Genomic DNA, 27,380 nt, shown 5'->3' on the forward strand with positions numbered 1-27,380 from the left:
TTTATTTATTTATTTAACAGAGAGATCACAAGGAGGCAGAGAGGGCGAAGCAGGCTCCCTGCTGAGCAGAGCCCAATGTGGGGCTTGATTCGAGCACCCTGGGATCATGACCTGAGCCGAAGGCAGAGGCTTTAACCCACTGAGCCACCCAGGCACCCCTATATTTTATTACTTTTTAAAAAAATGGCTCAGATAAGAAACTTTAAATACCCAGTAAAACAAGTGTGAGGATTCATTTTGTGAGATGTATCACAGAGGAAAAGAATGGGCAAATAGTATAATTTGAAGATTTATTGATTCAGACTTTCCAGAAAATTTTTTTTGAATCACCAAAAGCCAATATTTCTGCTCTCAATGCCACGCCATTTGTTTCCACACCAAATACAGAAGTAACACATACTTTTCTAACCAATCAGTTTGTGACAACTATGATTCTCAAATGCTTTTTTAAAGAATACAAGTAAGATCAAAGTTGCGAACCATTAGGAGTGATTAAAAAACCTGACTAGGCAAAGCCTTACCCTAACTGAACCGACAACTGTTTGGCTGGACTTGGCTTTTTCATGTTACAGATGACTTTGCTCAAGAGCCCTGTACCTATTGGAGGGCTCTCATGGATGTTCTTCACACCACAAGCATGGACGGTTAGGCCCAGGGCTGCCATCGACAGTGCAGGCACAGACGGGAGAGCCGCAGGTACTGTGTTACTCCGTAACAGATTTTTCTTCTCCGCTCTCTTCATCAGCTTCCTCTTTTTCCTTGTAAGAATCCTGGCTGTTCGTATCCATAAAATGATTTTCCTCCCCACTCTCTCTTTCTTCTCTTTTTTCTTCTTCCTCAAAGCTGGAGGAAGAAATTTATCAATCTTTCAAAGGAAAAATGATTTGGTTTAAAGGTCAACAAACCCTTTGCAACGTATGTCATCATGCAGTCTTCCTTCCTCAAGTGTATGAGCTCCGATTTATCAAGAAAACTCTATAAAAGTGCCAATTGGGCACTTATCTATTTCCAACCTTGAGTGACTCTTTAAACTTCATTTGAAACCATCTTATTATTTTCATCATTCATGTCAGTCAGAAAGTTAAATTATTCTCCTTTAAAAACAAGATACTTCATCACTATGCCATTTTGAATGTGCCAAGTGTTAAAATACCAATGTTTTACAAACAGTTCACATGTATTTTGTTAGGTTAAAAGATCTTCTAAAAATATAGGACAGAATTTTATGCTTTCTGGCAGGTAAGAATTTTTTCAAAGGTAAACCATTTAGACATCTTATATATGTTACCTTTCTTTATCTTCAGTGAAACTCTTCATCTCTTGATTGCTGAAGTACTCAATTATTTTTCCACTTTGGCCTTTCTTTGAAACAAACTCATCAGACAGTCCTAGTGCTTTTAGGGTGTTAGAATAATGTTTTTCTGCTGCCATTCTTGCATTTTTCTATAGGAAAGACAAACCTTTTTAGAGGAGAACAGAAGACCAAATTTCCATTAAAAACGTAGGGGTTAAAAGCTCCAGTGAGGGGCGCCTGGGTTGCTCAGTGGGTTAAAGCCTCTGCCTTCAGCTCAGGTCATGGTCCCAGGGTCCTGGGATCAAGCCCCGAATCATGCTCTCTGCTCAGTGGGGAGCCTGCTTCCTCCTCTCTCTCTGCCTGCCTCTCTGTCTACTTGTGAACTCTGAGTGTCAAGTGAATAGATGAAATCTTTAAAAAAAAAAAAAAAAAAAAAAAAAAACTCCAGTGAAAATTAAACCCAATAATCACAGGTGGCTGACAGTACACAGACCTTCTGACCAGCAGTCCCACTCCCAGGCCTATTCCCAGAGAAGCTCCCACATATGTGCTCCAGAAGACCTGTACCAAAATACATAGGACACTACTGTTTGGAACAGCCCCAAACATCTCTCAACAAAAAGATGGATAAATCGTGGTCTATTCATATAACAGAGTAAAATAAAGCAATGACAATGAATGAACTTTAGTTGTACAGGACCATATGGACAGATCTCATGAACATACTACTAAGGAAAAGAAGCAAAACACAAGATAATACGTATAGTATGTATGATTCATTTACATAAAGTTCCCAAATGGGCGAAACTAAACTATACTGTGTGGCAAAAGATACACAGGATGGTAAAACTGCAAAACACAAGCAACAATAATAGCAAAAACAAGGAAGTGTTAATCTCAAAAATTAGAATGGTGGTTACCTCTGGGAGAGTAGGAGAGGGTTTTGATCTGGGATGGGCACAAAGGGTTTCTGGGGTGCTGGCAATGTTCTGTTTATTAACCTAGGTAGTAGCCACATGAGTTTTGGTCTATAGTTATTCTTTGCACTCTATCTGTTTTATATACTTTTTTGAAAAAATACACCTTTATGACTATTGAAGACTATCTGGAAACACCAGGAAGAAAATTAAGTTTGTGATGGTTGTCAGAGGGTTCTTTTAGTTTATGTACCTACTGTAATTTTTATCCTTTACATGCTATATCTCTAATCCTTCAAAGATGATAAATTCATCACTGTTGTTATCTTTAATCAGGAGGAATCAAGGGATACAGCAAAAAGAACAAGAACTTAGCACTGGCTTCAAATCTCCAGAATGTTGTTTCCTGGCTTTGGCACCTGTGAAATTGTGATGAGCCTCTCACACCTGAAGCAAGACAGGAAGGAGTTAGCACAGTACCTGAGACCACGGGCTTCCCACAGTCACAGGAGGACTGGGGTTCACACTAGTATCTCAGCTTTGGTCACCTTTTACCTCCTATGAGTATAGGGCCAAGAATTGCCATCTTGTCCTCCAACTGAAGGAAGGTAACTAGGAATGGGCCAGATCCAGTACCCCAATGGCACTCCATATTGGAGAGGGTGTGGGAGGGCACGCAGTCTCACCCCCAAATTTAACAAATAAGGAAACTGAAACACTCCCTCCACTCCCACGAAGGTTAAGCAGTTTGCTTAAGGTCACAAGGATAGTGAGTGGTAGAACCAAGTCTCTTGACCATTTCCTGGGACTTTTCCATGGCACGATCCTGCTTTCTCTAAGTAGTAGTGCTCATCCCGGAGTGTGAAGGTAACTGAAACCTGACTTCAGCAAAGCAGGTGTCAGATATTTATTTGGCTAACCTAGGGACTCCAGTGTCATGAGGGGCCATGGCATCCAGTGTTCCACAGGAGAAACCAAAATAACAGATTGATTACAATGGATAAACTGTCACCGGTGATTTCCTGATGCTCTGGAAAACTAAAAACACACTCAACCTGTTGCTGAAATGCACCCACTATGAATAACGATTTTCAGAAAATGCAGCCAGGGGGCACCTGGGTGGCTGTCAGTCAGTCAGTTAAGCTCAGGTCATGATTGCAGGGTCCTGGGATCAAGTGGGACATCAGGCTCCCTGCTCAGAGGGGAATCTGCTTCTCCCTCTTCCTCTCTCCCTTCCCTCCCCTGCTCTTGTTCTCTCTCGCTCTCAAATAAATAAAATCTTTTTTAAAAAAGATTTTATTTATTTATTTGACAGACAGAGATCACAAGTAGGCAAAGAGGCAGGCAGCGGGGGCGGGGGGTGGGTGGGGGATGCAGGCTCCCCACTGAGCAGAGAGCCCTCCATGAGGCTCCATCCCAGGACCCTGGGATCATAACCTGAGCTGAAGGCAGAGGCTTTGACCCACTGAGCCACCCAGGCGCCCCTAAATAAATAAAATCTTTAAAAAAATGCATCCAGAGGCTATGAACACCAATATACAAGCTTCGAGAAACTGAAAGTCATGGCAAAGTAAGAAAATAAGAACTGCTCCAAAGACAGTAAAGCAGAATAAAAACCCAGACCTAACTCTAAATGCATTAAGAACAGTATATTCTGATATACGTAAATTAAATATAAAAGAGATTAAAATGATACCCAAGTCAGTGCTCATAAGTCTTCATTTGAACTTGGTTTATAATTTAGAATTTACTCAATTAATAAACTCTGTGATTTCCAAGAAATAGGACAACATGGTTTGTTCTGTCCCAGATCATAGCCTTACTCTGCGAAAGAACAACTCAACAGCAGCAAGATCACAATTAACACTAATAAATGGATAATGCACAAAGTTGTGAGTGAATGTATCAAATAACAGCTGTTAATTAGCAGCAATAGTCACAGCAAAACAGACTGCAAGAAAAAGCTCCACTAATTTGTGTTAACAAAACCAAAGCAATGGTGAGTCACTGCCAGTCACTCTATATACAGAATTAATTACTTTTACATATTTTCTATCAAGGCGAATAGTATATAATTACTCTTAACTGAAATAAACATTTCCTCCTTGCATTTCACCATGCAAAGAATTGCACAGACTATGAGATAAAAGGAACAATTAAAATAACTGTATGATTATTTGATTTTACTATCAAAGATTGCGAAAAAAATTAGTGTTGCTTCTTCAGGAAACCAAAATAACATGCAATGATGAAAGTTTGTCTACAATCAGTGCCCTCATTTGAAGCGGAAAAATACTTTTCAAAACCGTAAGTTTCATTTGTAGTAACTCTTTTACTTATTTAATTACTGAATACTTCTTGGGGCACCTGAGTGGTTCAGTGGGTTAAGCCTCTGCCTTCAGCTCCGGTCCTGATCTCAGGGTCCTGGGATTGAGCCCCAGTACAGGCTCTCTGCTCAGCGGGGAGCCTGCTTCCACCCCCCCCCCCAAACCTCTCTGCCTGACTCTCTGCCTACTTGTGATCTCTCTCTGTCAAATAAATAAATAAATTAAATTAAATAAAAAATCTTTAATTACTGAATACTTCTTTTGTAGTTGGGGGGTATATATGGAGAGAGAAGTATTTTTGGACAAAGGGACCAGTATATGTGAGGGCCAGAAGTGGCAGAAGTAGAATGGGCTGTGATACTGATCTATGTTTTCAACATTTAAAATTTCTCTATGGGTTTAATTTCACACACGCTACATATTCGGCCTCACCTTCTCTGGTGCTTAGAAGCGGCAGAATTCATAACATGGCACAACTGCTCACTCCTGCTGAGACTCATCACTAAGAGGGGGGGTGCTCTCATTCCCCCTCCCCCACACTCCCCCAACCCCCACTCCACTCCCCACCACTAATCCCAGAAAAAAAGCAAGAGGTCACAGTCTGGCTAATTTGATCCTGACAGTTCAGTTTTGGTTCAATAAATGTTTATTAACATCTTCTCTGTGCCAGACGTTATCCTGGGTGCTAGGTGCTGGGAATACAAAGATTTGAACACAACTTTTAAAAGGAACTAGTTAGAAGGGAAGAGAGATCCTAAAACAGGTAATTCCCACACAGAGTGGCAGGAGTGAAGACAGAAGTATGCAAAGGGTAATGAAAAACACAGGAAAAGGCACCCGATCCGACCTGGGAAACAATGCAAGAAGTGATTTTATATGAAAAACAGGAAGAGGCTCTAAGAGTGTTCAGAAACAGCATGAATAAAAATTTCAAGTTTGAAACTAGTGTTTGGTATGATCTGAAAGTAAAGGGTGTCCATGGTGAGGGGGCGGGGGCAGTGCTGTGGCTGATGAATTTGGTTTAGAATTTAGAATCTACTCAATTAAAGGTTAACAGGGATCAGAGTGTAGAGGGGTCTACTCACTACGCTAAGACTCATGGAGGTATCTTCTGGGAGAAAGCAGGACAGCTTAGTCTTAACTGTTTGGAAGCAAACGGACTTGCGTCCAATTCTAGTTCCATTACTGACTACCTATAAATCTAATTAGTTACTTACCTCCTTTGAACTTCAGTTTTTTCCTCTGTAATACATGGATACCCACTTTGCAGTATTGTTTGAAGAAGTCAGTGACAATACCTCTTGATCCCATTTATTGAAAATGAGAATGAGTACAATCAATGAAAATACACGATTGTCACCATTACCAAAGGTTATTTACAACCTACCCAGAGTTAACATTTTGGCAAGGGAACAGGAATGGTAAAGTGAAAATATAATGGGTGGCTTTGCAAAGAGCAAGGCTGGAAAACCAGTCAAATGATTACAATAACCAAGAGAGGAGATAATAGAGGCTTCACATGGCACTTCACCTTCAGGAATGGAGAAAGGCAGATCCAAAAATTATTTAGGAAGAAAACTTGTCAGGTCTTTCAGTGGCAATTGAAAGAGGGAGGGAAAGTGATTCCCAGCCACCAAAATTGTGGCCCAACAAAAACAGGAAATCAAAGAGGAAGATCTAGTTTGAGGCAAGATAAATGTAGATGTCTGTGGGAAATCTGTGTAGATATAACCACCAGAAAGACAGAAAGTCATAATAACCTGCAGCTGGGAGCTGCAAAGAATACTTTGAGCTTAAAGTCAATCACTTTCCACTAGGTAATACAGAATTTTTCTGTAATTTTCCCTCTAAAGTTGAAACTGAGATATTAAAGAAACCCACCCTTAAAATGAAAAGTGTTACATAAAATTATGTCCAAATCTGTATGTAAACGGGTCCCAAAACTTTGAGGGACTGAATATGTAAATTCACCTGAATATGTAAAGCCATGTCCCTGTCCTTGGTGCATTGAGAAGGATGGTCCTGCAATGTTGGCAGGAAGCTCCAAATGCAACAGCTTGAAAATCACAACATAGCACCTGTAATCTCCAGTGATCCTGTCTATTGTTAGGCTATGTCACCCATAAGAACACCTACCTTCTGAGTACAAAGGAAAAGATGATGTGAAATGGACAGATATCTCTTAGAGGAAGATTATAAAACCAACTATACATTTAGTAAAATCAGGACTCACTGTCCATAGGACCAAATTATTTTCCCAATGAAAAGGAAGTCCTTTCAGTAATCGTAGATAAGAATGAAAATTATAGGCTCACTTGAAAAAAAAAAACGATCAGCAAAATGAAAAGGCAACTTACTAAATGGAGAAAATATCTGCAAATGATATATCTGAAAAGTGGGTTAATATCCAAAATATATAAAAAAATCATAAAAGTCAATAGCAAAAAATGAAATAATCCAATTTAAAATGGGCAAAGGATCTGAATAGACATTTTTCCAAAGAAGATACTCAAATGGCCAACAGGTACCTAAAAAGGCCAAAAGGTGCTCAATGTCACTAATCGTCAGGGAAATGCAAATCAAAACCACAATGAGGTATCACCTCACAACTGTTAGAATGGTTAGTATCAAAAAGATAAGAGATGATAAATGCTATGCTCGTGAGGATGTGGAGAAAATGGAGCCCTTGTGCACTGTTGGTAGGAATGTAAAATAGAACGGCCACTATGGAAAACAGTACAGAGGTTCCTCAAAAAGTTAAAAACATAAATATGATACAATCCAGTGATATCCAACTTCTGGGTATTTAACTGAAGGAAACAAAATCACTACGTTGAAGAGATATCTGCACCCCACATTCACGAAAGTATTAATTACAATAGCCAAGACAGGGAAACAACATAAGTATCCATCAAAAGATGAATGGGTAAAGCAAATGTGGTGTACGTGCAAGGAATACTATTTGGCCATTAAAAAGGAAGTCCTGCCATATGCAATGATATGGATAGACTTTGAGGACTTTATGCTAAGTGAAATAAGTCAGACAGAGGAAGACAAGGGCTACAGGTCTCACTTATATGTGGAATCTAAAAACAAAAACAAACTCATAGAAAAACAGATCAGATTTGTGGTTACCAGGGGAATTGGATGAAGGCAGTCAAAAGTATAAGCCTCTAATTATAAGATAAATAAGTACTGGGAATGTAATGTACAAAATGATGACTATAGCTAATACCACTGTATGGCATATCTGAAAGCTGCTAAGAGAGTAAATCCCAAAAGTTCAGATTTTAGTAAATCCTAAAAGTTCAGTATTATATGAGGTGTGGGTTTTTAACTAAACTTATGGTAGTAATCGTTTTGCCATATATGTATGTCAAGTCACGTGCTGTAATCATAACTGTACACGGTGCTCTAGGTCAGTTATATCTCAATGAAACTGAAAAAGAAAAACTGGCAGAAAGAAATCTGATTCCATTAGCATTTTGTTTCATTTTTTAATTCTTCAAGGACTTCCAAATCATATAGTGAAGACTCACCTTAATATATGGCTAAGTTGGTACTAAAAAAAAAAAAGAAAAGTTGGTACTAAAAAAAAAAGAAAAGCCATGAAAAACAGGTTGTGAAACGATTATTTTGACTATGACTGCATCAGCAGCACATTCTGTATCAAGCTGACATGCGTCCTTGACTAGCTTTGATGTTCAGATTTAAGTACAAACTTACTTGACTGATTTGATGAACCTGTCACAGAAACAATAATATGTCTCAATAAATTATATAACATGTAAGAAAAATGGACTGTAAGTTAGGAGCTAGAGATGTTTAAAAAAATAAAAAAGGTTGACTGAAGCTCTTAAATTCCAACAAACACAACCTGAGCAACTCTTTCAAATAGTAGCGGCCTGTGTTTTAATTTTTCTTCTCTTTCTTCTAGTTCTCGCTGGTATTCTCTCATCCTTTCCTTTTCACTCTTTCTAAAATCAAATAAAAGGAATGGAATTTTAAAAGAAATAATAGCTTACAGATAGAACATTTAGCTTAGATGACAAATCAGAAATTAAATTACAAGCATGGCTCACAGTTTACCACAATTCCTTTCCTAGACTGGTAAATTTTTATGGAATGCAGAAATAAAAACACTAGGTTGTGAGAGCACATATTTTACATCCTGGGAACAGTCTGGATACTCTGATTTTCTGAAATTTTCAAAATATAATGTATTAAATTGGCTTGAAGAAATGAATAAATGCCCTCATAACTCAATTTTAAGTGCAGAAAATCAAGAAAATTTAGTTTAAAGATCTATAGGTTGGTGGCAAAGTTAATTAAATTTGAGCAGGTCAGGGGAAAATAGAGAATAAAGGAAAAGGACATGGACAGGAAAAGGAACCAAAATACATAAATTCACATTAAATGTACTTACTATTTGCACAAGATCCTATAGTGAATAAAATACGCTTTTTCCTCTATGTAAAACATACTAACTCTACTAAGATAATAAGATTTCATGGATTAGAGAAGATAATTATACTATAGAATTATAATTATGCTTAATTATACACAAAATTGGTATTATGAAAAATCCAGTTTACTTTCTTAGGGTGAAGAGTATATTTCTAAAAAATTTTTGCTCAAGTTCATCAAATTTCTCCCTCTATCATAAATTACACTGATATACATTATAAGGAATATAAACATAATATATATTATAAAGGAATATAATTATTATAAACAATATGTACTTAAAAAGGAATAACTCATAATTAAAAGCAAATATAGATTTGCGTACTTATAAATCAGATTAAAAATAAATCATATTACTTACCAGCTTTGGGGGGAGATATTTTCCTACTTAAACATGAACATTTTTACAGAAAAATGTTCCTCTGGAACACTGGTTTTCAAACTTTGTACAGCAGAATTCCAGTGCTCTGTGAAGGGGTTCTGCAAATATGTTTATTTATTTATATTTGTTTATATTAGAACTACAATGAAATGCAACACACATGCTGAACACATACACGTGTTAACTGACACATCACATAACTGATGTTAATTGACATCAACGTGTTCATTTATGATATCAGATTTCATGCAGACCTTAGAACAAAATTCTCTTACAGATCAATTTATTGAAGAATATTCTGAGATTACACGGCAAACTATTAAAAAAGGGCTCTCTCTGACATTGGGCTCCCTGATCAGTGGGAAGTCTGCTTCTCCCACTCTCACTTCCCCTGCTTGTCTCTCTGTCTGTCAAATAAATAAATAAAACCTTAAAAAAAAAAAAAAAAGAAAAACTAAAAAAAAAAGATTTTTTCTCAATATTGTACTGGGCTATCAAAAATAGTATAAAGAAGGGGCCCCTGGCTGGCTCAATTGGTGGAGCATAGAACTCTTAGTCTCAGGTCGGGTCATATTGAGGCCCCACAAAAAAAAATTTTATAAAGTAAAAGAAAAGATTAGATGCTGACATATGATTACAACTATTAACTATGGCCATGATATAAAATGTTTCAGTTCATCAACATGGCATATAATCCTCACCATGAGGTGAGGTGAGTGAGTGAGTGTGAATGTGTATGTCTGTGCGTTGAGTGTAACTGACAGCAACTTGAATCCAGAAACTAAAATACTAATTAATCTGTTCATATATTGTATCCACTGATTAAGAAAGAAAGTTTGAAAACCAATGATCTGGAGGTTCAGGATTCTTTTATGATACCTGAGAGATTTGACTCTGGATTTAGACATTTGAGCTAAACTTTGATGTGAGTCATAAGCCTTAGCCCGGATTGTCAGGAGTTTCTGCAATTCTTTCATTCTTTGCTTCTGTTTAGTTAGGATCCGATTTCTCTCTTCTTCCAACATTTTCTTTTCCTCAAGTGATCTCCTGAGGGCAACAAACTAAGGCTTAATTCACTTTAAGCCAATGAGAATGTGATTTAGCAAAGATTTAACATGGGAAAATTTAAACACTGAAAAAAGGCTATGACTTGTGCAACTGGAAAGCAACAGGCTGACTATCTTTTCTATCCCTGGAGACTCATAAAATGGAAAAGATACTCATTTCTTAGAAGGACACTCTCTGGCAAAATGCTCTGCCTGATATAGTAAAATATATTACCAAATCTATTTCTTCTTATTTTCCAAATGACCAACACAAAAATCAATAGAGCTACAAACACTATTTTAGCAGCCGTGAGTCGGCAGGCACTACATCCTAGTCATTTACCTCGTGGCTTGCTCTCTTCCTCTGGAAGACACTGTGGGCACTGGAGGGTTGCAGTTACAAGGCACAGGCTTTGCACTTGCACTTCTTACTGTCAGTTTGTGCCTTGGAGAGAGATTAGGCCGTGTTTCTTTTAAATGTTCTTCATCTGTTGCAATGTCTGCCAGAATTTTCTCTCTTTTAGTGGATGCGCTAGAGGCCGCATGAAGACCAGATGGTTTACGGCCAACGGTTAGGAGTTCTGAACACTTCTGTTCTGAGAGGTGTTTCTGGTATCTCTCAGGAAGGTATTCAAAATTGGCAGTTTGGCATCTCAACTCGTGTTTACGCTTCAACTTTTCAACCTGTTCAGGACACTTGAGCTTCCTCGGAGCACAACTTCTGAGACCTGACCTACAAGGCAGAGGAGATGAATACTGCAAAAGCTCTTGGGCCCTCAGCTGCGTCACAATCTCTCTATAGAGCTCTTCTTCTTTTAATTTTTCATTGGAGTTTGAGCTAAACTTTGAGCTTACGGTTGAGCCATAAGTAGATCGAGGTATAGGTCTGGCCTTAAATTGATTTGTTTTCTTTTTAGACTTGCATAAGTCTCTCAGCTGCTTTTCCCGGATTGCTTGCTTCTGTTCCTCCCTTGCAATAAACTTAAATGGTTTTTGTGAAGCCAAAAGAGCTTCTTTGGTTTTTTCCTTCAAACGCCTCCTGCGTTCTTCATTTTGCTTGACTATGTCATGATAAAGGGGGAGAAAGACGAATGCAGGAACTGGATTGGCTCGGAATTTTTTCTTACACTCTGATTCTTCTTCTTGTTCTCTGAGCACTTGGTGTGCCATTTCAATATCTGATTTAGATTTCATGTTCTCTTCTTTTTTCCTCTGTTCCCTAATCATCATTTGAAAAGGCTCAGGTACTGTAATCCTTGGCACCCATTCTCTTGGTTTCTTCTTTGTTTTTTCAACTGCCGGGAAATCAGCATCTTTATACCGAATATAATCTTCAACAGAAAAATTTGTCCACATGTTGTTAATGAGTTCTTTAGCATAGCTCATCACCCTCTTTTTTTCAGGATACTCTTTTTCTGAGTTCAGCAACTCATCTTCAGAGGAAGACATAATCAAGGAGGACGACTGTCCTAAATCAGGCTCTGAAAATGATGTCATTAACGAGATTGTGTGATAGGAGTTCTTTTCTGAATCAGACCTGTATGAGAAGAATAATAAAGTTACACTCTCAGTTGCATGTGACCAGATATAAAAATTAAGAACTAAAAGTTCAAGGTATACTCAGAAGATAGGTGCTGGATAGATAGGCCTTATAATTATCACTTTTATTTAGAATAGAGCTAAGAGATGCCTATAAATTATCTAATTCAATTCTTTCATTTTACAGGGAAACCTGAGGCAACAGAGGCTCCTTGTGGCTAACCTCTATTAAATTCTCCACATGTTTTCCAGAGTCACCATCTTAAAACATATCTCAGGTCACTCCCCTTCTTGAAACTTTTCTATGATGTTCCATTGTAACAAAGTCTAGATTATAAAGTCCTTCAAGACTAGCCCCTCTCCGGGGCACCTTGGTGGCTCAGTTGGTTAAATGTCTATCTTTGGCTCAGGTCAGGATCCTACGGTCCTGAGATCAAGCCCTGTGTCAGGCTCCCTGCTCAATGGGGAGTCTGCTTCTCCTTCTCCCTCTGCCATTCGCCCACTTATGGACTCCCTCTCTCAAATAAATATATAAAATCTTAAAAAAAAAATATGGGGTACCTGGGTGGCTCAGATGGTTAAGCATCTGCCTTTAGCTCAGGTCAGGATCCAGCATCCTGAGATCAAGCCCTGCATCAGGCTCCCTGCTTGGTGGGGAGTCTGCTTCTCCCTCTCCCTCTGCTCCTCCCCGACTTGTGCTTTCTCTCTCTCTCTCTCTCAGATAAATAAATAAATAAAGTCTTAAAAAAAGAAAAGCCTAGTCCCCTTTTACCTTTCCTATTTCACCTCTTCCTCTCTCTACCTTCAGTTACCAATCTTGAGTCATATCCAACCATATGAAGTTCCTTGTACACACCATGAAGTCTCATACTGCCATGCCACTAGTGGCACACATGGTTTCTGTGGCCTAGAAGCCCACTCCTTACTTCCTGCATCTGCTACAGCAACTCCTCCTTTAATACAGAACTTGGATATGACAGTTCCATAGAAAATTCCTGCTTGTATCCCTCTACCAACACCATGACATGATCAGTTGCTTCTTCTGTCTCCATAACCCTGTCATATCAGGTTGTATCACAATTTTTGGTTCTCAGTTAGTTTTTGAGCTCCTTAAGGGCAACTTGATTTTCGACTCCTCAGTGTCCAGCAACTTCTGGCACACAGGAGATGCATAATTAGCATTGACCAACTGGATGAGTTAAGAGACCTGCCTCAAGTTTCGAAAACAAGAGAGTTCATAGGAGAAATGGGTCCAGAAATTACAGACTATTTTGAAAACCTGAATCAGTTTTATGTCTTAGTCCTGACCTGTTTGTGTGTAGGAGTGTGCATGTGTGTGTGTGTGTGTAATTTATTTTTTTACTTAGTTATTTTTTCAAGTAACAGAAGCAGGAAAGTTTATCAAAATGAAAAGTACAGGACACCTGGGTGGCTCAATGGGTTAAGACTCTGCCTTTGGCTCAGGTCATGATCTCAGGGTCCTGGGATTGAGCCCCTCATCGGGCTCTCTGCTCAGGCAGAGCCTGCTTCCCCCTCTCCCTCTGTCCCTCTACCTGCCTCTCTACTTGTGATCTTTCTCTCTCTGTCAAATAAATAAGTAAAATCTTAAAAAAAAAAAAAAAAAAGAAAAGTACACTCTTGAGATATAAGAGTGGGAGCACTCAAAAGAAAGAGCTGTTTCTATACTTTATATGTTTAATGACTTGTGTTTTTTGTGCTGTTTTCTTATAAGCAGGCTCCATGCTAGGCATGGAGCCCAAAGGCATGGACTTCCAACATGGGGCTTGAACTCACAACCCTGAGATCAAGACCTGAGCTGAAATCAAGAGTAGGATGCTTAACCTACTGAGCCACCCAAGTGCTGCTGAGCTCATGTTAATCCACATAATATGAAGGACTTTTAATATGAAGGACTTACCAAATCACATAATGTTCATGTTTCATATGAAGGACTTACATAATATGAAGGACTAGGGGCGCCTGGCTGGCTCAGCTGGTAGAGCATGCGACTCTTGATGTCGGGTTGTAAGTTTAAGTCCCACATTAGGTGTAGAGAATACTTAAAAATCTTTTAAAAAATAATAATAAATAAAAATTAAAATGGCCAAGACTAAATATTTTGATACATATCTATAGTTCTTTGAGTGGCAGGTCAGTGAGAAAAGACTAAATGACTCTCAAAACAAGAAGCCATTGGTGGATAAGCCATTACACGTTTTGAATACAGTCCAACCTCTGTATATCATTAAAAGTACAAAGAGAGAGTTGAGAGAAGATATTCTGAATAATTTGGTTCTGCACTTTTAAGTACACATTTTACAGCCCACAAATAACGTTATGTACAAACTTACCTGGAAGAGACACTAGAAGCTTCTTCCCTGATGATCACTGGCTGAACTTCTTTTAAATTTAATTTATTCTGGTACATCTTCTCTAACTTTGCCATAGTTTCCAAGTGGGCAGCTTTCAGCTCTTCTAGCTTCCTAAAATACTCTTCATTCGAGTGGTATATATCAGAAAAGTCCACAAAGTCCTCCTTGCTTGTATGTGTTTGTTCGTCCACCTCAGAAATGTTGGTGTTAAAATCAGTCTGGCAGGAAGTAAAAAACCTGTTATATGGTGTTTAGAACTGAAAGATGAATTAAATTGATACTGATTCCCAATGTTGCTTCTTAAAGTGTACACTTAATTAGGTTTTATGTTACTTGTAGGCTACATACACATAATAGATTATAAGTTACTTGTGGACTACCCCCAATGATATTTTATTAAGAATGAGAGATGGGTAGCTCAGTCAGTTGAGTGTCTGACTCTTGATTTTCAGTTCCAATCATGATTTGGGGTTCTGGGATCGGCCCTGAGTCAGGCTCCCTGCTCAGCAGGGAGTCTGCTAGAGACTCTCTCTCTCTCTGCCCCTCCCTGCTTTCTCTAAAGTAAGTGAATAAATATTAAAAAAAAAAAAAAAAAAAAAGAATGAGAGAGAGAGAGACAGATACCAAACTGCCAGATAATAAATGCTATTTAATTCATTTTATAAAGGCTGGTTAAATTCCCAGTTCATACACCATAATAGGATAGACCCAAGCCACGCTTTATAAAGAACCTCCTTCTGAGTTGTAAGTTTTAACTGAGGTGAAGAAAAACAGTTCTTCCTGCTGCAAACTGGCCAAACACAGCCCAATACCCACTCTGAGCTGGGGTCCTGAAGTGTAGGCCCCAAAGGTGTGCGTGCCATTGGAGAAAAGACATGGAAAGAGAGAAGTTAGGGAAATGAGAGAATGGGGACAGGGGAATAGGGGGAACAAATTTCTCACTGGGTCATCAAGGCGCCAGGGAGAAGGCCTCCTTGATGCCTCAGGAGGGAATAGGAGGGTGTGGGAGAGGGTAGGAGGGACCATCAGAAAAGCCACTTCTGTGGCAACAAGAGCCAACAGCTCCCATGGGTGACAGAAACTTTGAGGGTGACAAGAGAACAAGAGTAGTACAGTACAGAGACTGCACACAGTATAGCTATGGTACAGACAGGCCATGCCTAAAAGGGTCTAACTATCTTCCTCCCTCACTCCTTCCACATACCTTTCAAAGTTCTTTTTTTTTTTTTTTAATTTAAGATTTTATTTATTCATTAGAGAGAGAGTGAGAGAGAACAGAGGGAGAGGCAGAGGCAGAAGGAGAAGCAGACTTCCTGGTAAGCTGGGAGCCCGACGTGGGGCTCAATCCCAGGATCTGGAGATCACAACCTAAGCCAAAGGCAGACACTTAACCATGTGAGCCACCCACGTGCCCTCCTTTCAAAGTTCTTTAACTGAAACAACTAAGGAGGTAAAATCCAATTTTCTCCATAAATAAAATAATCTTAATAGTTTCTCAGTTGAGAAACAGTTTAAATTATTTATGATGGGGTGCATAAAAGGTTGCTGATCATTGTTTTAAATTTAACCTAAAGCCTGAAATAAACTAAAAATGAGAAAAGCTTATTTGCCATAAAAAATTATAAATATATAACAATATGCTAACACTCTAGAAAATAAAATTGAGAAGCTTCTCTTAGTAGGAAAACTCAGAATATCATCTGTACACAAATACTTACATGTGTGGTGTTTTTGTTTTTTAACAGACTAAAAAGAGTATACGAGAGGCAAGTGTTGTACCACTTGGGGTAACTTAAAGAAAGCAAATGAAGGAAAACAAGTTTTCCTCAAAAGAACTCATATGCAGAAATTTATTACCAACAAATTTGTGACTCAGAGAATTGCTTTATATATGTCCTACAACTCAAATAAAACATTTTTCTGATTCTTCTGTTGTTTCTGTATGTGTTCCTCACTATTATTTTCTTAGCTGTGGGGATAAAAACTTTGTTAACTTCCTCATCCATTAAATATTTAGAGACACCCAGCATTCAGCTGGCTCCTGAAAGATACAAATCAGATTAAAAACTCTACTTTCCAGAGGCTACCAGCTAGTTAGCAGAGGACATGTAAATAAATCAATAGTAGACTTTGAATAAGACAGAACTCCTCACTCCTAACCACAAGCTGCTCCCGGCTGAACAGGGAGACAGATGAGTGACCATGTGTCATGATATAAGACACCATGAGAACTCAGAAAGAATGGCTAATTTTAACCAGGGAGAAAGAGGAGGCAGAATTTAGAGAAATGAGCCAGACTGGAGACATAAGGATGGGTGAGGAGTGTGCCCAATCAAGGAAGTGGTGAAAAACAAAGAAATCTGAGGCACAGTGCTAGAATAATATTCATCATGTTACCTCATGACAATGCAACTAGTACGTAGTGAGATCTCAAGGAAACTGAGGCTCAGAAGAGTTAGGTGACCTCTCTGCAGTCACACAGCTTATAAGTAGCAGAGCTGGTATTCAAACCCAAATCTGTTGGGCTCCAAAGCTTACCACACTCCCCTCAAGGGCAGGAGGGTTTTTTTAGCCTCAAGCAGAACAGGCATTATGTGCTCAGAGAGAGGTAGTCTGAGTGGCAGTGGGGAACAGGGTATATGGAACCCAAAAGAGGGTGGGAAACAAGGTGAAAAAGGTAAGTCAAGAGCCCTAACCAAGAGCTCAGGCCATAGCCAATAGGAACATTGAAGGATGTGAGCAGAGGAATGATATGGTAATTGTCAGAAGGAATCTTCTCATAGTAAGTAGGAGAGAGGGAAGAAAGGTAAGTTTGGCAGTAGTTAATGGGATACTGCAAAGGTCTGAGTTAGATATCCTATGGGCAAAATGAAGGGAGCAGTGCCAGGAACAAAAGAAAGGAGGCTGCCTTGGGAGACTAAGGAGGCTGAAGTTTCAACTTGATAATGGCCTGGGTCGTGGGCAAGAGAGTAAAAAGATTTCTGTTTAGAGTGCTGTCTGTCTAGGTAGGTGGTGCTGCCATGCATCAATATAGGGAATACAGCGGAAAAGCGTATAAAAGCGGAAAGGAAACTAATCTCTTAGGACACACAGAGTTTGAAGGGATAGTAGGGGCAGCTAGATGTCCAGGAAATGGGGAGGGGAGGGGGAGAATGTATGTGGAGAGCTAGTAATAAGGCTGGGCTGGAGAGGGAGATATGGCATGTACCAGTGCACACAGAAGTGACAGGTACAGCTTTGGATGTGGATAAGATTGACTAGGGAGAATGGAGTAATGAGAGACAAAAACCTGAGGATGGAAATGCTTGCAAACACCAACATTTAAATAAGCAGGGAGCGGAGGACTGATATGAAGGAAAAAGTGGTCCTGAGGGATACAAAGACCAAGTAATAAGGATACTCAAACAAAAAGAGCTTTAGTTTGATTTGAGTTTGGAAGATAAAGGAAGGCTTCCTGGAGGAGGTGATATTTGAGATGAGTCAAAAAATGGAAGAATCTGGGGGTTCAGAAAGAACCAAGGGGGCAAAAGGAAAAGGGTACTCCAGATAAACTTCCAGATGAAGCTGAATGACATTAGTAAAAGCAGCAGGGGTGGACAATATGGTGGGGAGGAAGGTGCACAAAGTTGCAGGATAAGAGGAGAGTAAAATGCATAAAGCAATCTGGGGGATGAAGTGGTTCCCATTTCTCATCTAACTTCTGGCTCCTAACCACTCACTGGTTAACTGGTTTTACCTTCCTTATAATCTTATAACCCTTCAATAAGAAACGCCCATATGGAAGCTAAGTAACTTTTCAGTTTGGAGTGCTGTCATGGCTTGGGAGAAAGATTACAGGCATGGTGTTAGAATTTTCATTTAAGCCTAGGTTCTGCACTTCTTACCCATGTGACATGGGCACTTACCTTGTGAACATTAATTTTATGACACATAAAGTAGGTAGGTGTGCCAGGTGTTAAACTATTGTCTCTTGGCTCCAATGCCACCCTTCTAGCCCCTGTTATGTGATGCTGGGGATGGGATTCTGCAGTGTTTCTGCTTTGCCAGCTGTTCCCCGCTGGACTCTTCTAAAAGTAACACTAGAGGGAAACTGCATGGCTGGAGAGGAAGGGACTTTTATACCTTCCTGTTACTTCTCTCTCTGTTTGAGCCTCCCCAGCAACAGTTCTTCCCTTGGGCAGCAATAGTAGTTCATTTTAGTAGCAGTAGTTGATTCCAGTTTGCAGTTTTTTCAATGCTCACAAAATCAGGAAAATCCCCTCAGGACCTTTGCACTTGCTGTTCCCTTTCCCTGGGATGTTCTTCCTCCAGATATTTGCATGGCCCACTTGTTCAGTCCTTCAGGTCTTAATGAAATGTCATCTCAACAAGGTCTTCACTAACTACCGTATTTGAAATTACAACCTCTCTCCCACTCATTGTCAGCCTCCCTTTTCTGCTTAATTTTTTTCATAAATACTCACCACCAACTGACATTCCACATGACTTTGTATATTGTGTGTCTGTCCCTACCAAAAAGGAAGCATCACAAAGACAAGGATTTGTCTGCTTTGTTTATGGCTGTGTTCCCAGTGCCTAGAAAGTTCTTGGCCAGTGGCAGATACTCAGGAAATATTTTTTGGATGAATGAATGTAAGCTAAAAAAATATTAAGTTTCCACATGCAGAAGAAGAAAAGTATTCCCTCCCAGAGGACTGAATCTTTTGAAGAAATACTGGCTGCCCTAAATAGCTATATTCTACTCAATATTCAAGAAAGTGCTTATTTTCCAAAACTACAATAAAAACCAAGAGGATATTCCAAAGAACTGTTTTTGGCAAAAGCATCCGTGCACTCTTCATTCATTCTTCTACAACATCCCTTAAAAGGAGGCCTTATAATAGTCATTTTCACAAAAAGGATAAAATGTATTTGGGCCTGAAAAACTGTTTGAAAAATTATAGAAGGATGAGTAGCTTCTGATGAGAGGCACAGGTCTCACAAACTTTACTTAGGTGCTGACTTTTGCATAGTATCCATTCCATTTCAGCTTAATACTTCTAATTTTTCAGATAAACTGACCTCACAGTGTTTTTTTATCTTAAACAGGTGAATGGTTAATAAGCAACTTCCAATTCTAATTTCTTTTTTTTTTTTTTTAAAGATTTTATTTATCTATTTGACAGGCAGCGATCACAAGTAGGCAGAGAAGCAGGCAGAGAGAGAGAGGAGGAAGCAGGCTCCCCGCTGAGCAGAAAGCCCTATGTGGGGTTCGATCCCAGGACCCTGGGATCATGACCTGAGCCGAAGGCAGAGGCTTTAACCCACTGAGCCATCCAGGCGCCCCTCCAATTCTAATTTCATCTTTTATTATCTCTACACAGAAAAAAATATTCAGTAAATCCAAATAACAGAGGCTGAGGACATTATTTTCCAAAAACCTAAAATAGTACCCTTTCCCTTTAATTAATTCTTCAGCTTTCTACGGAATGTTGTGCATGTAGCCACCCGATTAGATGATAATCTTCCCTAGATTGGCTTGACCCATTTAGATAATCACTCCTTCTAGCACATGTTGTTTCATCAGTAACAAGCACTCATAATTATTTGTGTTCTAGCCTATGTAGTATCATCCACAGTTCTGGAATTTTTATTTAAAAACTTCTTTGCGGGGCGCTGGGGTGACTCAGTTGGTTAAGTGTCTGCCTTCAGCTCAGGTCATGATCCCGCGGTCCTCAGATTGAGACCCACTTCCACCTCCTTGCTCAACAGGGAGCCTGCTTCTCCCTGTCCCTCTGCCTGTTGTTCCCCCTGCTTCTGTGCTTGCTCACTCTCTCTCTCTGTCAAATAAATAAGTAAAATCTTAAAAAACAAAAAAAACTTCTTTGCATTGAAAAGATTTCTAAGGAATAAGGTAGATTTATATATACTAACATGGATAAAACCCCAATAAATGTGAGAGAAAATACCAGCTGCAGAAAAATATGTATTTATAAAATGTGACCGGGATGCCTGGGTAGCTTGAGTCGGTTGAGACACTGCCTTTGGCTCAGGTCGTGATCCCAGGGTCCTGGGATTGAGTCCTGCATCAGGCTCCTTGCTTGCCGGGGAGCCTGCTTCTCTCTGCCTCTGCCTGCCATTCTGCCTGCTTGTGCGCACGTGCTCGCTTGCTCTCTCTCTCTCTCTGACAAATAAATAAATAAATAAATAAGATCTTTATAAACAAACAATAAATAAATAAAATGTGACCATACATTAAAATATTATGTACACAGGAAACTGAAAAATGCCCAGAAGACTATATATTGGCAAAAGAGTAGCTACCAATGTAGGGGAGGCAGATTTTCTTTCTGGGGGGAGAAGTGGTAAAAGGGCCTGTGGCTTATTTGTAGCATTTGAAATTTTTTAAGATTTTATTTTTAAGTAATTTTAAGTAATCGCTATACCCCAAATGGGCTCAAACTCACAATCCTGAGATCAAGAGTCACATGCTCTACTGACTGAGCCAGTCAGGCATCCTTGCAACATTTGATATTTAAAAGGAAAATATGTTCATATATTATTTCCACAATTAAAATATAACTTAAAAAAAAAAGGGGTGGCTGGGAGCTCAGATGGTTAAGCATTTGACTCTTGGTCTCAGCTCAGGTCTTGATCTCGGGGTCATGAGTTCAAGCCCATTTTGGGTGTGGAGCCCACTTAAAATTAAATTAATTAAATTTAAAAATAAAATAAAATAAAAAGAATATTTTGTGAATATTGATACTGAATTAAAAACTGAACAATTTCTGGGGTGCCTTGGTGGCTCAGTCGATGGTGTGTCTGACTGCTGATTTGGGCTCAGGTCCTGATTCAGAGTTGTGAGATCGAGGACTGCGTCAGACTTCCAACTCAGTGCAAAGCTGGCTTCAGAGTTTTTCTCTCCCTCTGCCCCTCTCTCCACTTTCTCTCACTTTCAAATAAATATATAAATTTAAAAAAAGAGGGGGGAAACTGCTATCCCCAAAACTGAACAATTTCTTCCTTTTTTTTTTTTTTTTTTTTTTAAAGATTTTTTTTTTATTTGAGAGAACGAGCACAAGCTGGCAGAGGGGCAGAGGGAAAGGGAGAAAAAGACTCCCCACTGAGCAGGAAACTCAAAGCTGGGCTTGATCCCAGGATCCTTTCTCTCCTGTTTCAGAGATGAAATATTCCTTTTCTTAACAGCATTTAACTCTTTTCTTCATCACTAAAACCAATGAATGGGAAACTTACACCCCTTCTACCACTGTAGCTGGTCCTTAATCTCTTCTGTTCCCTTTTTCTTTACTTTTCTTTTTTTTTTCCTTTTAAGATTTATTTATTTGAAGGAGAGAGAGTGTGAGTGTGGGGGGTGGGGAGCGGGGAGCAGGGGGAGAAAAGAATCTCAAGCAGATTCCCTGCTGAATGAGAGCTGGATGGGGGGGCGTAGGGGTGGGTGTGTGTGTGGAGGGCAGCTTGATCTCACAACGCTGAGATCACGACCTGACCTGAGTTTGAAACCGAGCCTGACACTCTACTGACTGAGCCACTCAGGCACTTTTTTTTTTTTTTTTTAATTTTTTTTTTACTTATTTGACAGAGAGACACAGCAAGAGAGGGAACACAAGCAGCAGGAGGGGGAGAGGGAGAAGCAGGCTTCCTGCTGAGCAAGGAGCCTGAAGTGGGGCTCGATCCCAGGACCCTGTGATCATGACCTAAGCCGAAGGCAGACAATGACTGAGTCCCCCAGGCGCCCCCTTTTTAAAAATACATATATTTTTAAGTAGGTTCCACACCCAACATGGTGCCTGAACTCAGGACCCTGAGATAAAGAGTCCCATGCTCTGCCTAGGAGCCAGCCAGATACCCCTTCAAGGCTAGGTTCTTCATAGTTCTATGGTAGACCCTTTCTCTTCTTTCTCTAAATTCTGTCCCTAAATGACTTCGTTCATTCCCATTGTCTTAAAAAGGCTGGAAACTCCCAGACAGAAGTCTATGATCCAGATCCCACAGGACTATGGTTTCATAGGCCCAACTGCTTTCTACATATTCCTACTTGGTAGTTTCACAGGCATCTCAAACTTATCATGGTCAAAACTGAAATCCTGGGGGCACCTAGGTGGCTCAGTGGATTAAGCCTCTGCCTTCAGCTCAGGTCAAGATCTCAGGGTCCTGGGATCGAGACCCGCATCAGGTTCCCTGCTCAGTGAGGAGCCTGTTTCCCCCTCTCTCTCTGCCTGCCTCTCTGTCTTCTTGTGACCTCTCTCTGTCAAATAAAAAAATAAAATCTTAAAAAAACAAAACAAAACAAAACTGAAATCCTGGGGTACCTGGGTGACACAGTCTGTTGAGTGTCTGACTCTCGTTTTGGCCCAAGTACTGATCTCAGGATTGTGAGCTCAGGGTCATGAGATCAAGCCCGGCTTCCGCTTCGTGCTCAGCACAGGGTCTGGTTGAGGTTCTCTCTCCCTCTTCCTCTTCCCCTGCTGCTCATACTCTCTTTCTCTCTAAAATAAATAAATCTTTAAAAGAAACAAAGAAACAAACAAACAAACAAAAACCAGGGGTGCCTGGGTGGCTCAGTGGGTTAAGCTGCTGCCTTCGGCTCAGGTCGTGATCTCAGGGTCCTGGGATCGAGCCCCACATCAGCCTGCTTCTCTCTCTCTCTCTCTGCTCACTTGTGATCTTTCTCTGTCAAATAAATAAATAAAATCTTAAAAAAAAACAAACAAAAAAACCTCAGACCCCGAATCCTACCCAGCTTGTAAACCTATTCCTCCCCTAGTTATCCCCAATTCAGTAAATGGCATTACTTTTCATACAGCTGGTCAAACCAGAAGCCTGGGAGTGAATATTCTTCATTTCTTCTTCTTCCTTGGCCTTCGCATCCAATCTAACAGTAAATCTTATCCATTCTAAAGAAATCTGTCCACTTCTTGCCACCTCTCCCAGACTAGGACCAAGCTACCACCACTGGCCTCTGAGTCACTGCAACAGCCTCCTAACCAATTTCCTTACTTCTGTTTTGTCAAAGCCTCCAATCATTCTCCAGAGAGCCATCAATCATCTTTTAAAAATGTAAACAGAGGGACGCCTGGGTGGCTCAGTTGGTTAAGCAGCTGCCTTCGGCTCAGGTCATGATCCCAGGGTCCTGGGATCGAGTCCCACATCGGGCTCCTTGCTCGGCAGGGAGCCTGCTTCTCCCTCTGCCTCTGCCTGCCTCTCTGTCTGCCTGTGCTCGCTCGCGCTCTCTCCCTCTGTCTCTGAAAAATAAATAAAATCTTTAAAAAAAAAAAAAAAAAAAAAAAATGTAAACAGAAACATGTCTGATCTCTGAAAAGTCTTCAAGGACCTCCTGCTGTACCTGTACCAAAAATAAACATAAACTCTTTATCTTGGTTCAAAAGGCCCTGAATGTTCAGGTCCAGCTCACCTCTCCAACCTCATCTTCTTCCCTTCCTCCTCTCTTTTCAGACCCTCAATCACACAAAACTCTTTCTATTCCTACCTTAGGGCCTCTGCATATGCCGTTCCCTCTGCTTGGAATGCTTTTTCTACCCCTAGTCTTCAAATGGTTGCTCTTTCTCATCTACCAGACATTGTCTTCAAATTTAATTCATTTAAGTAGGTTCCTAGCTACGTTTTTTAATCACAGAAGTCTGTTCATTTCTTTCCCAGCATTTCTCATCTTATAATCATTTATTATATATATATAATATATCCAATATATATAGGATATATTAGATAAATGCTTATATATAATTATATATTATATAATATATATTGGATATATTAGATATATACCTAATATACTATATTATAGTCACTATTCATTTTGTATTATCTAACTTCCCCACCAGACTGGAAGCTTTGTGACGATGTCCTCTATGCCTGCTTCACTCACAACTGAACGAAGTAATCAGCTCTTGATAACTGCTGGTATTTGTTGAAAAAGGTCACTTCATTAGGAAAGTCAGTGAAACTTTAACAGTGAACTAAAGAATACTGGTTTACCCATGTCATCATCAACCACATAACAAGGCCTATGAAGTGCTATCTTCAACTGGAGTTAGATTCAAGGAACATGCCTCAGAACCCAATATGGGCTCAGAGTCCTGCAAGGTGTGTGTGGGGGAGAGGGGAGGGAGGGTGGCTTTGGCAAAGCAAAGGACTGAAAGGAACCTACTGTCATAATTGGTTCTCTAATAAGTCTTTTTAAAAAATTAGGCTCCATGACCAGCATGGAGCCCGGCGTGGAGCCAGAACAGGGCCTGAACTCACAACCCTGAGATCAAGGCCTGAGCGGAAATCAGGAGTCGGACACTTAACCAACTAAGCCACTCAGGCGCCCCTCTAATCAGTCTTGTGTAGCGCACATAGTATCTGAGCTTCCTACTTTGAAGAACACAAGCTTGGCTCCTGAACCCATTCCTGCCTTTTCAGGGCTTCTTCCTCCAACCGGTACTCTCTATTGGGTCTATGCACAGCTCATCCAGGTTTGCTTTTGGATCTTCCAAGTGTGGTAGTCTTAGAACACTGTCAAACCCATAAGACTTAGCTCCCTTTTGTTTGCTTGGTAGGATCCTGTCCCTTTAAAATTAGCTTATTAGATAAACTAATCCCTCCTAAGGTACTAAATTTCTAATACAAATTTGCAGTTTCGCAGGGCACTCTGGAAGTATGCCTGCCACTACAGAAATGACGCACTCCTCTAGCACAGCAAAGCCAGATTTAATCTTTGGGTGAGCTGTTCAAATCACTGGCAGTTATTATTGTTACGAATTTATATAAACTGCTCTTTAGATATGACACAAATCTACTCATTTGGTTCTCCTAATATCCCGGGGAGACAAGAGAGACATTTATTACAGTTCTTTCACGTTTAAGGAAACTGAGATTGAAGAAAGTTACATTTTAGTAGCACCTAGCAAATGGCAGAGAACGGATCCTATCCAGGATTCCCAATCCTCTTCCTCCATTCAAATTTTTTTCCTCTATCACTTTGCCTCCTTTGTTGGGTACTGAGATTTGTGCTGTGGGAAGCTTTATCATGAATGAAACTGTTCTCAGGACTCTCATCCTGGTTCATGTTCAGGGTCTCAATCTGCCTTACTCTGGAGGACCTCAGGGAGTTTGTCTCGGTGAAGTTGTGACCATAAAAGGGTTGCTACAGACTTTCTCATTAACAGTTTTAGTGTAAACAGTTTAGAGTTCCAAAATATCCAGTGATTTTACTAGCCATAGGCCATAATGGTCTTGTATCTGAGAAGCTTTGGACAAATGGTATTAAGAATCTTAACTGGGGGTGAGGAGATTTATACCTGCATACTGCTAGTTAAAATTTAATGTTCCCATCTTTTAAATGAATAGAGTAGATGGCAGACTCAGCCCTCTACTTGATGGGCAGGTGTTCACGACATATCTGACACTGAAAATTGATCAGTGAAAATGTTTTCTCACCCTGAAGAGTCGTTTAGGAAACTGGAACCTCAGTAATTTGCTTCTCTGGATGCCTAACTTTAATCTGTGTATCTAACTGCCCACTGAACTCTTAAATGATTTTACACCACGCCTCATGACAATGTATAAAAATGCACTAAAAACCAAGACTTTAAAGTGACAATAAAACACACCCGACAGCACATCTGATTCACCTGAGTTTTATGGGTTATCCACTATGGGGTACATCAGTTTTTCCCAAGTTGAAAAGAAAAAAGCAACAGCTACTTCCAACAGATGCTGAAGCAAAAGGAGTAAACTTCTGTACCTTATACTCTCCAGAAATGCTCTCCAAGAAATTTTTACAATCTTTTCGTTGAAAATTAAAAGATTTTCCAACGCTTCCGTTTTGAATTATTTTCCATGGGAGCAGAGAGAAACCTGGTGGGCCAGGTTTACTGGGTAGGGCGGAGATGGACAGGGCAGCCCATTTCCCAGCCTGTCGCTTAGCCCAGCGGGGACGCAGACCAGCCCTCAGCCCGCGCCCTGCGGACACCCAGCCCCAGCCTCCGTCCCGCCCCTGCATTACCCCCGCCAGCGCCGGCAGCACAGCCTTCTCCTCTTCGTCGCCTTCTTCCTCCTCTAAGGCCGCCGCCGCCGCTGCCGCCAGGGCCTCCGAAGGGTCTTCGCGTTCATTCTGGGCGACCTGCGCTCCGACGCTGGGATTTTCCGGAGTTTGGAGACTGGAGGCCTCCAGCTTCGCCGCTCGGAGCGAGGCGGCCATCACCGCGCCGCGGAGGCCTGAGCGCCCGCGCTGGCCCGGGGCGGGGGAGCTGGCGCCGACTCAGACCTGCCAGCGGCTCCTGGATTGGGGCGGGCGGTTACTAGGGGCTCAGTAACTAGGGACGCTACAGGGGCCGCGAGGGGCCAAAAGTCACTCAAACTCCCTTCGGCTGCGGGAAACCCGAGATGGGCGCTTCCTGAACAGTGGGAGTGAGTCCTGACTCTTCGCTAGTTTAGAGGATTGGCGGGCAGAACAGCACATCTCCTCGCCAGCTTCGCGCCTCACCGCCTAAACGCACACTTCTCATATTTTATCAGTTAACTTGCTTTGTAGACAAAAAAATAGCGCATTTTCATTCATTGAAATGACGTTTGTTGAAGCCGGCGGCGGCAGAGAAAAGCAGGGGATGTTATTGCGTGATCTCAGAACGGTGGCGTGGTTTTCATGTTACCTAACATGGCTCCCCTGGGAGCCGGCGAACGGAATGGAATGAGGTACATTCTACTTTGATGGACTTGAGAGCTTGCAGGAATCAACCAATCCGAAGGAGTTTGCTAGTTATCGCACTCGGTTTTTTTCTTTGTTTGACCAGTAAAAGCCCAGAGTTGGGTGGAGCCGGGCCCACCCACCAGCGAGTGACACAGTGTATGAACCGGGTTGTTTGTGGTTGGGTACATCAACTTCACAGTGATGGGGCTGAGGGTGCAAGCGCCTGATGGTAACCTCAGACACGCCCATCAACAGCTTCCTACTGAGGATTTGGGCGTTTCAAATGGCGCCTTCCCTCTACACCATGTGTATGTGCTGCAGTCTCAGCCACCTGCTAAGTCTACA

At 40.6% G+C, this 27,380-nt stretch overlaps 1 protein-coding gene across 5 annotated transcripts; it reads right to left on the minus strand.

The window, feature by feature from the left end:
• Nucleotides 1–111: 111 nt before the first annotated feature.
• FAM161A (FAM161 centrosomal protein A) lies at nucleotides 112–27,055 on the minus strand. Of its 5 annotated transcripts, none has more exons than XM_032353647.1 (7): nucleotides 26,352–27,051; nucleotides 14,324–14,562; nucleotides 10,777–11,970; nucleotides 10,267–10,434; nucleotides 8,416–8,515; nucleotides 1,289–1,443; nucleotides 112–843 (listed from the first exon to the last, which is right to left on the minus strand). In XM_032353647.1, the coding sequence occupies exons 1-7, from the start codon at nucleotides 26,544–26,546 to the stop codon at nucleotides 705–707; spliced, it is 2,190 nt and encodes a 729-aa protein (XP_032209538.1). In that variant the 5' UTR covers nucleotides 26,547–27,051; the 3' UTR covers nucleotides 112–704. The 5 variants fall into 5 exon arrangements, 4 of the variants coding, with proteins under 4 accessions (XP_032209538.1, XP_032209540.1, XP_032209539.1 ...); XM_032353648.1 differs by having other exon boundaries at nucleotides 787–865; nucleotides 26,352–27,055; XM_032353649.1 differs by lacking the exon at nucleotides 10,267–10,434 and having other exon boundaries at nucleotides 26,352–27,048.
• Between the last annotated feature and the right edge of the window lie 325 nt (nucleotides 27,056–27,380).

The sequence above is a fragment of the Mustela erminea genome, chromosome 7 (assembly GCF_009829155.1).
Source record: "Mustela erminea isolate mMusErm1 chromosome 7, mMusErm1.Pri, whole genome shotgun sequence".
NCBI lineage: Eukaryota > Metazoa > Chordata > Mammalia > Carnivora > Mustelidae > Mustela > Mustela erminea.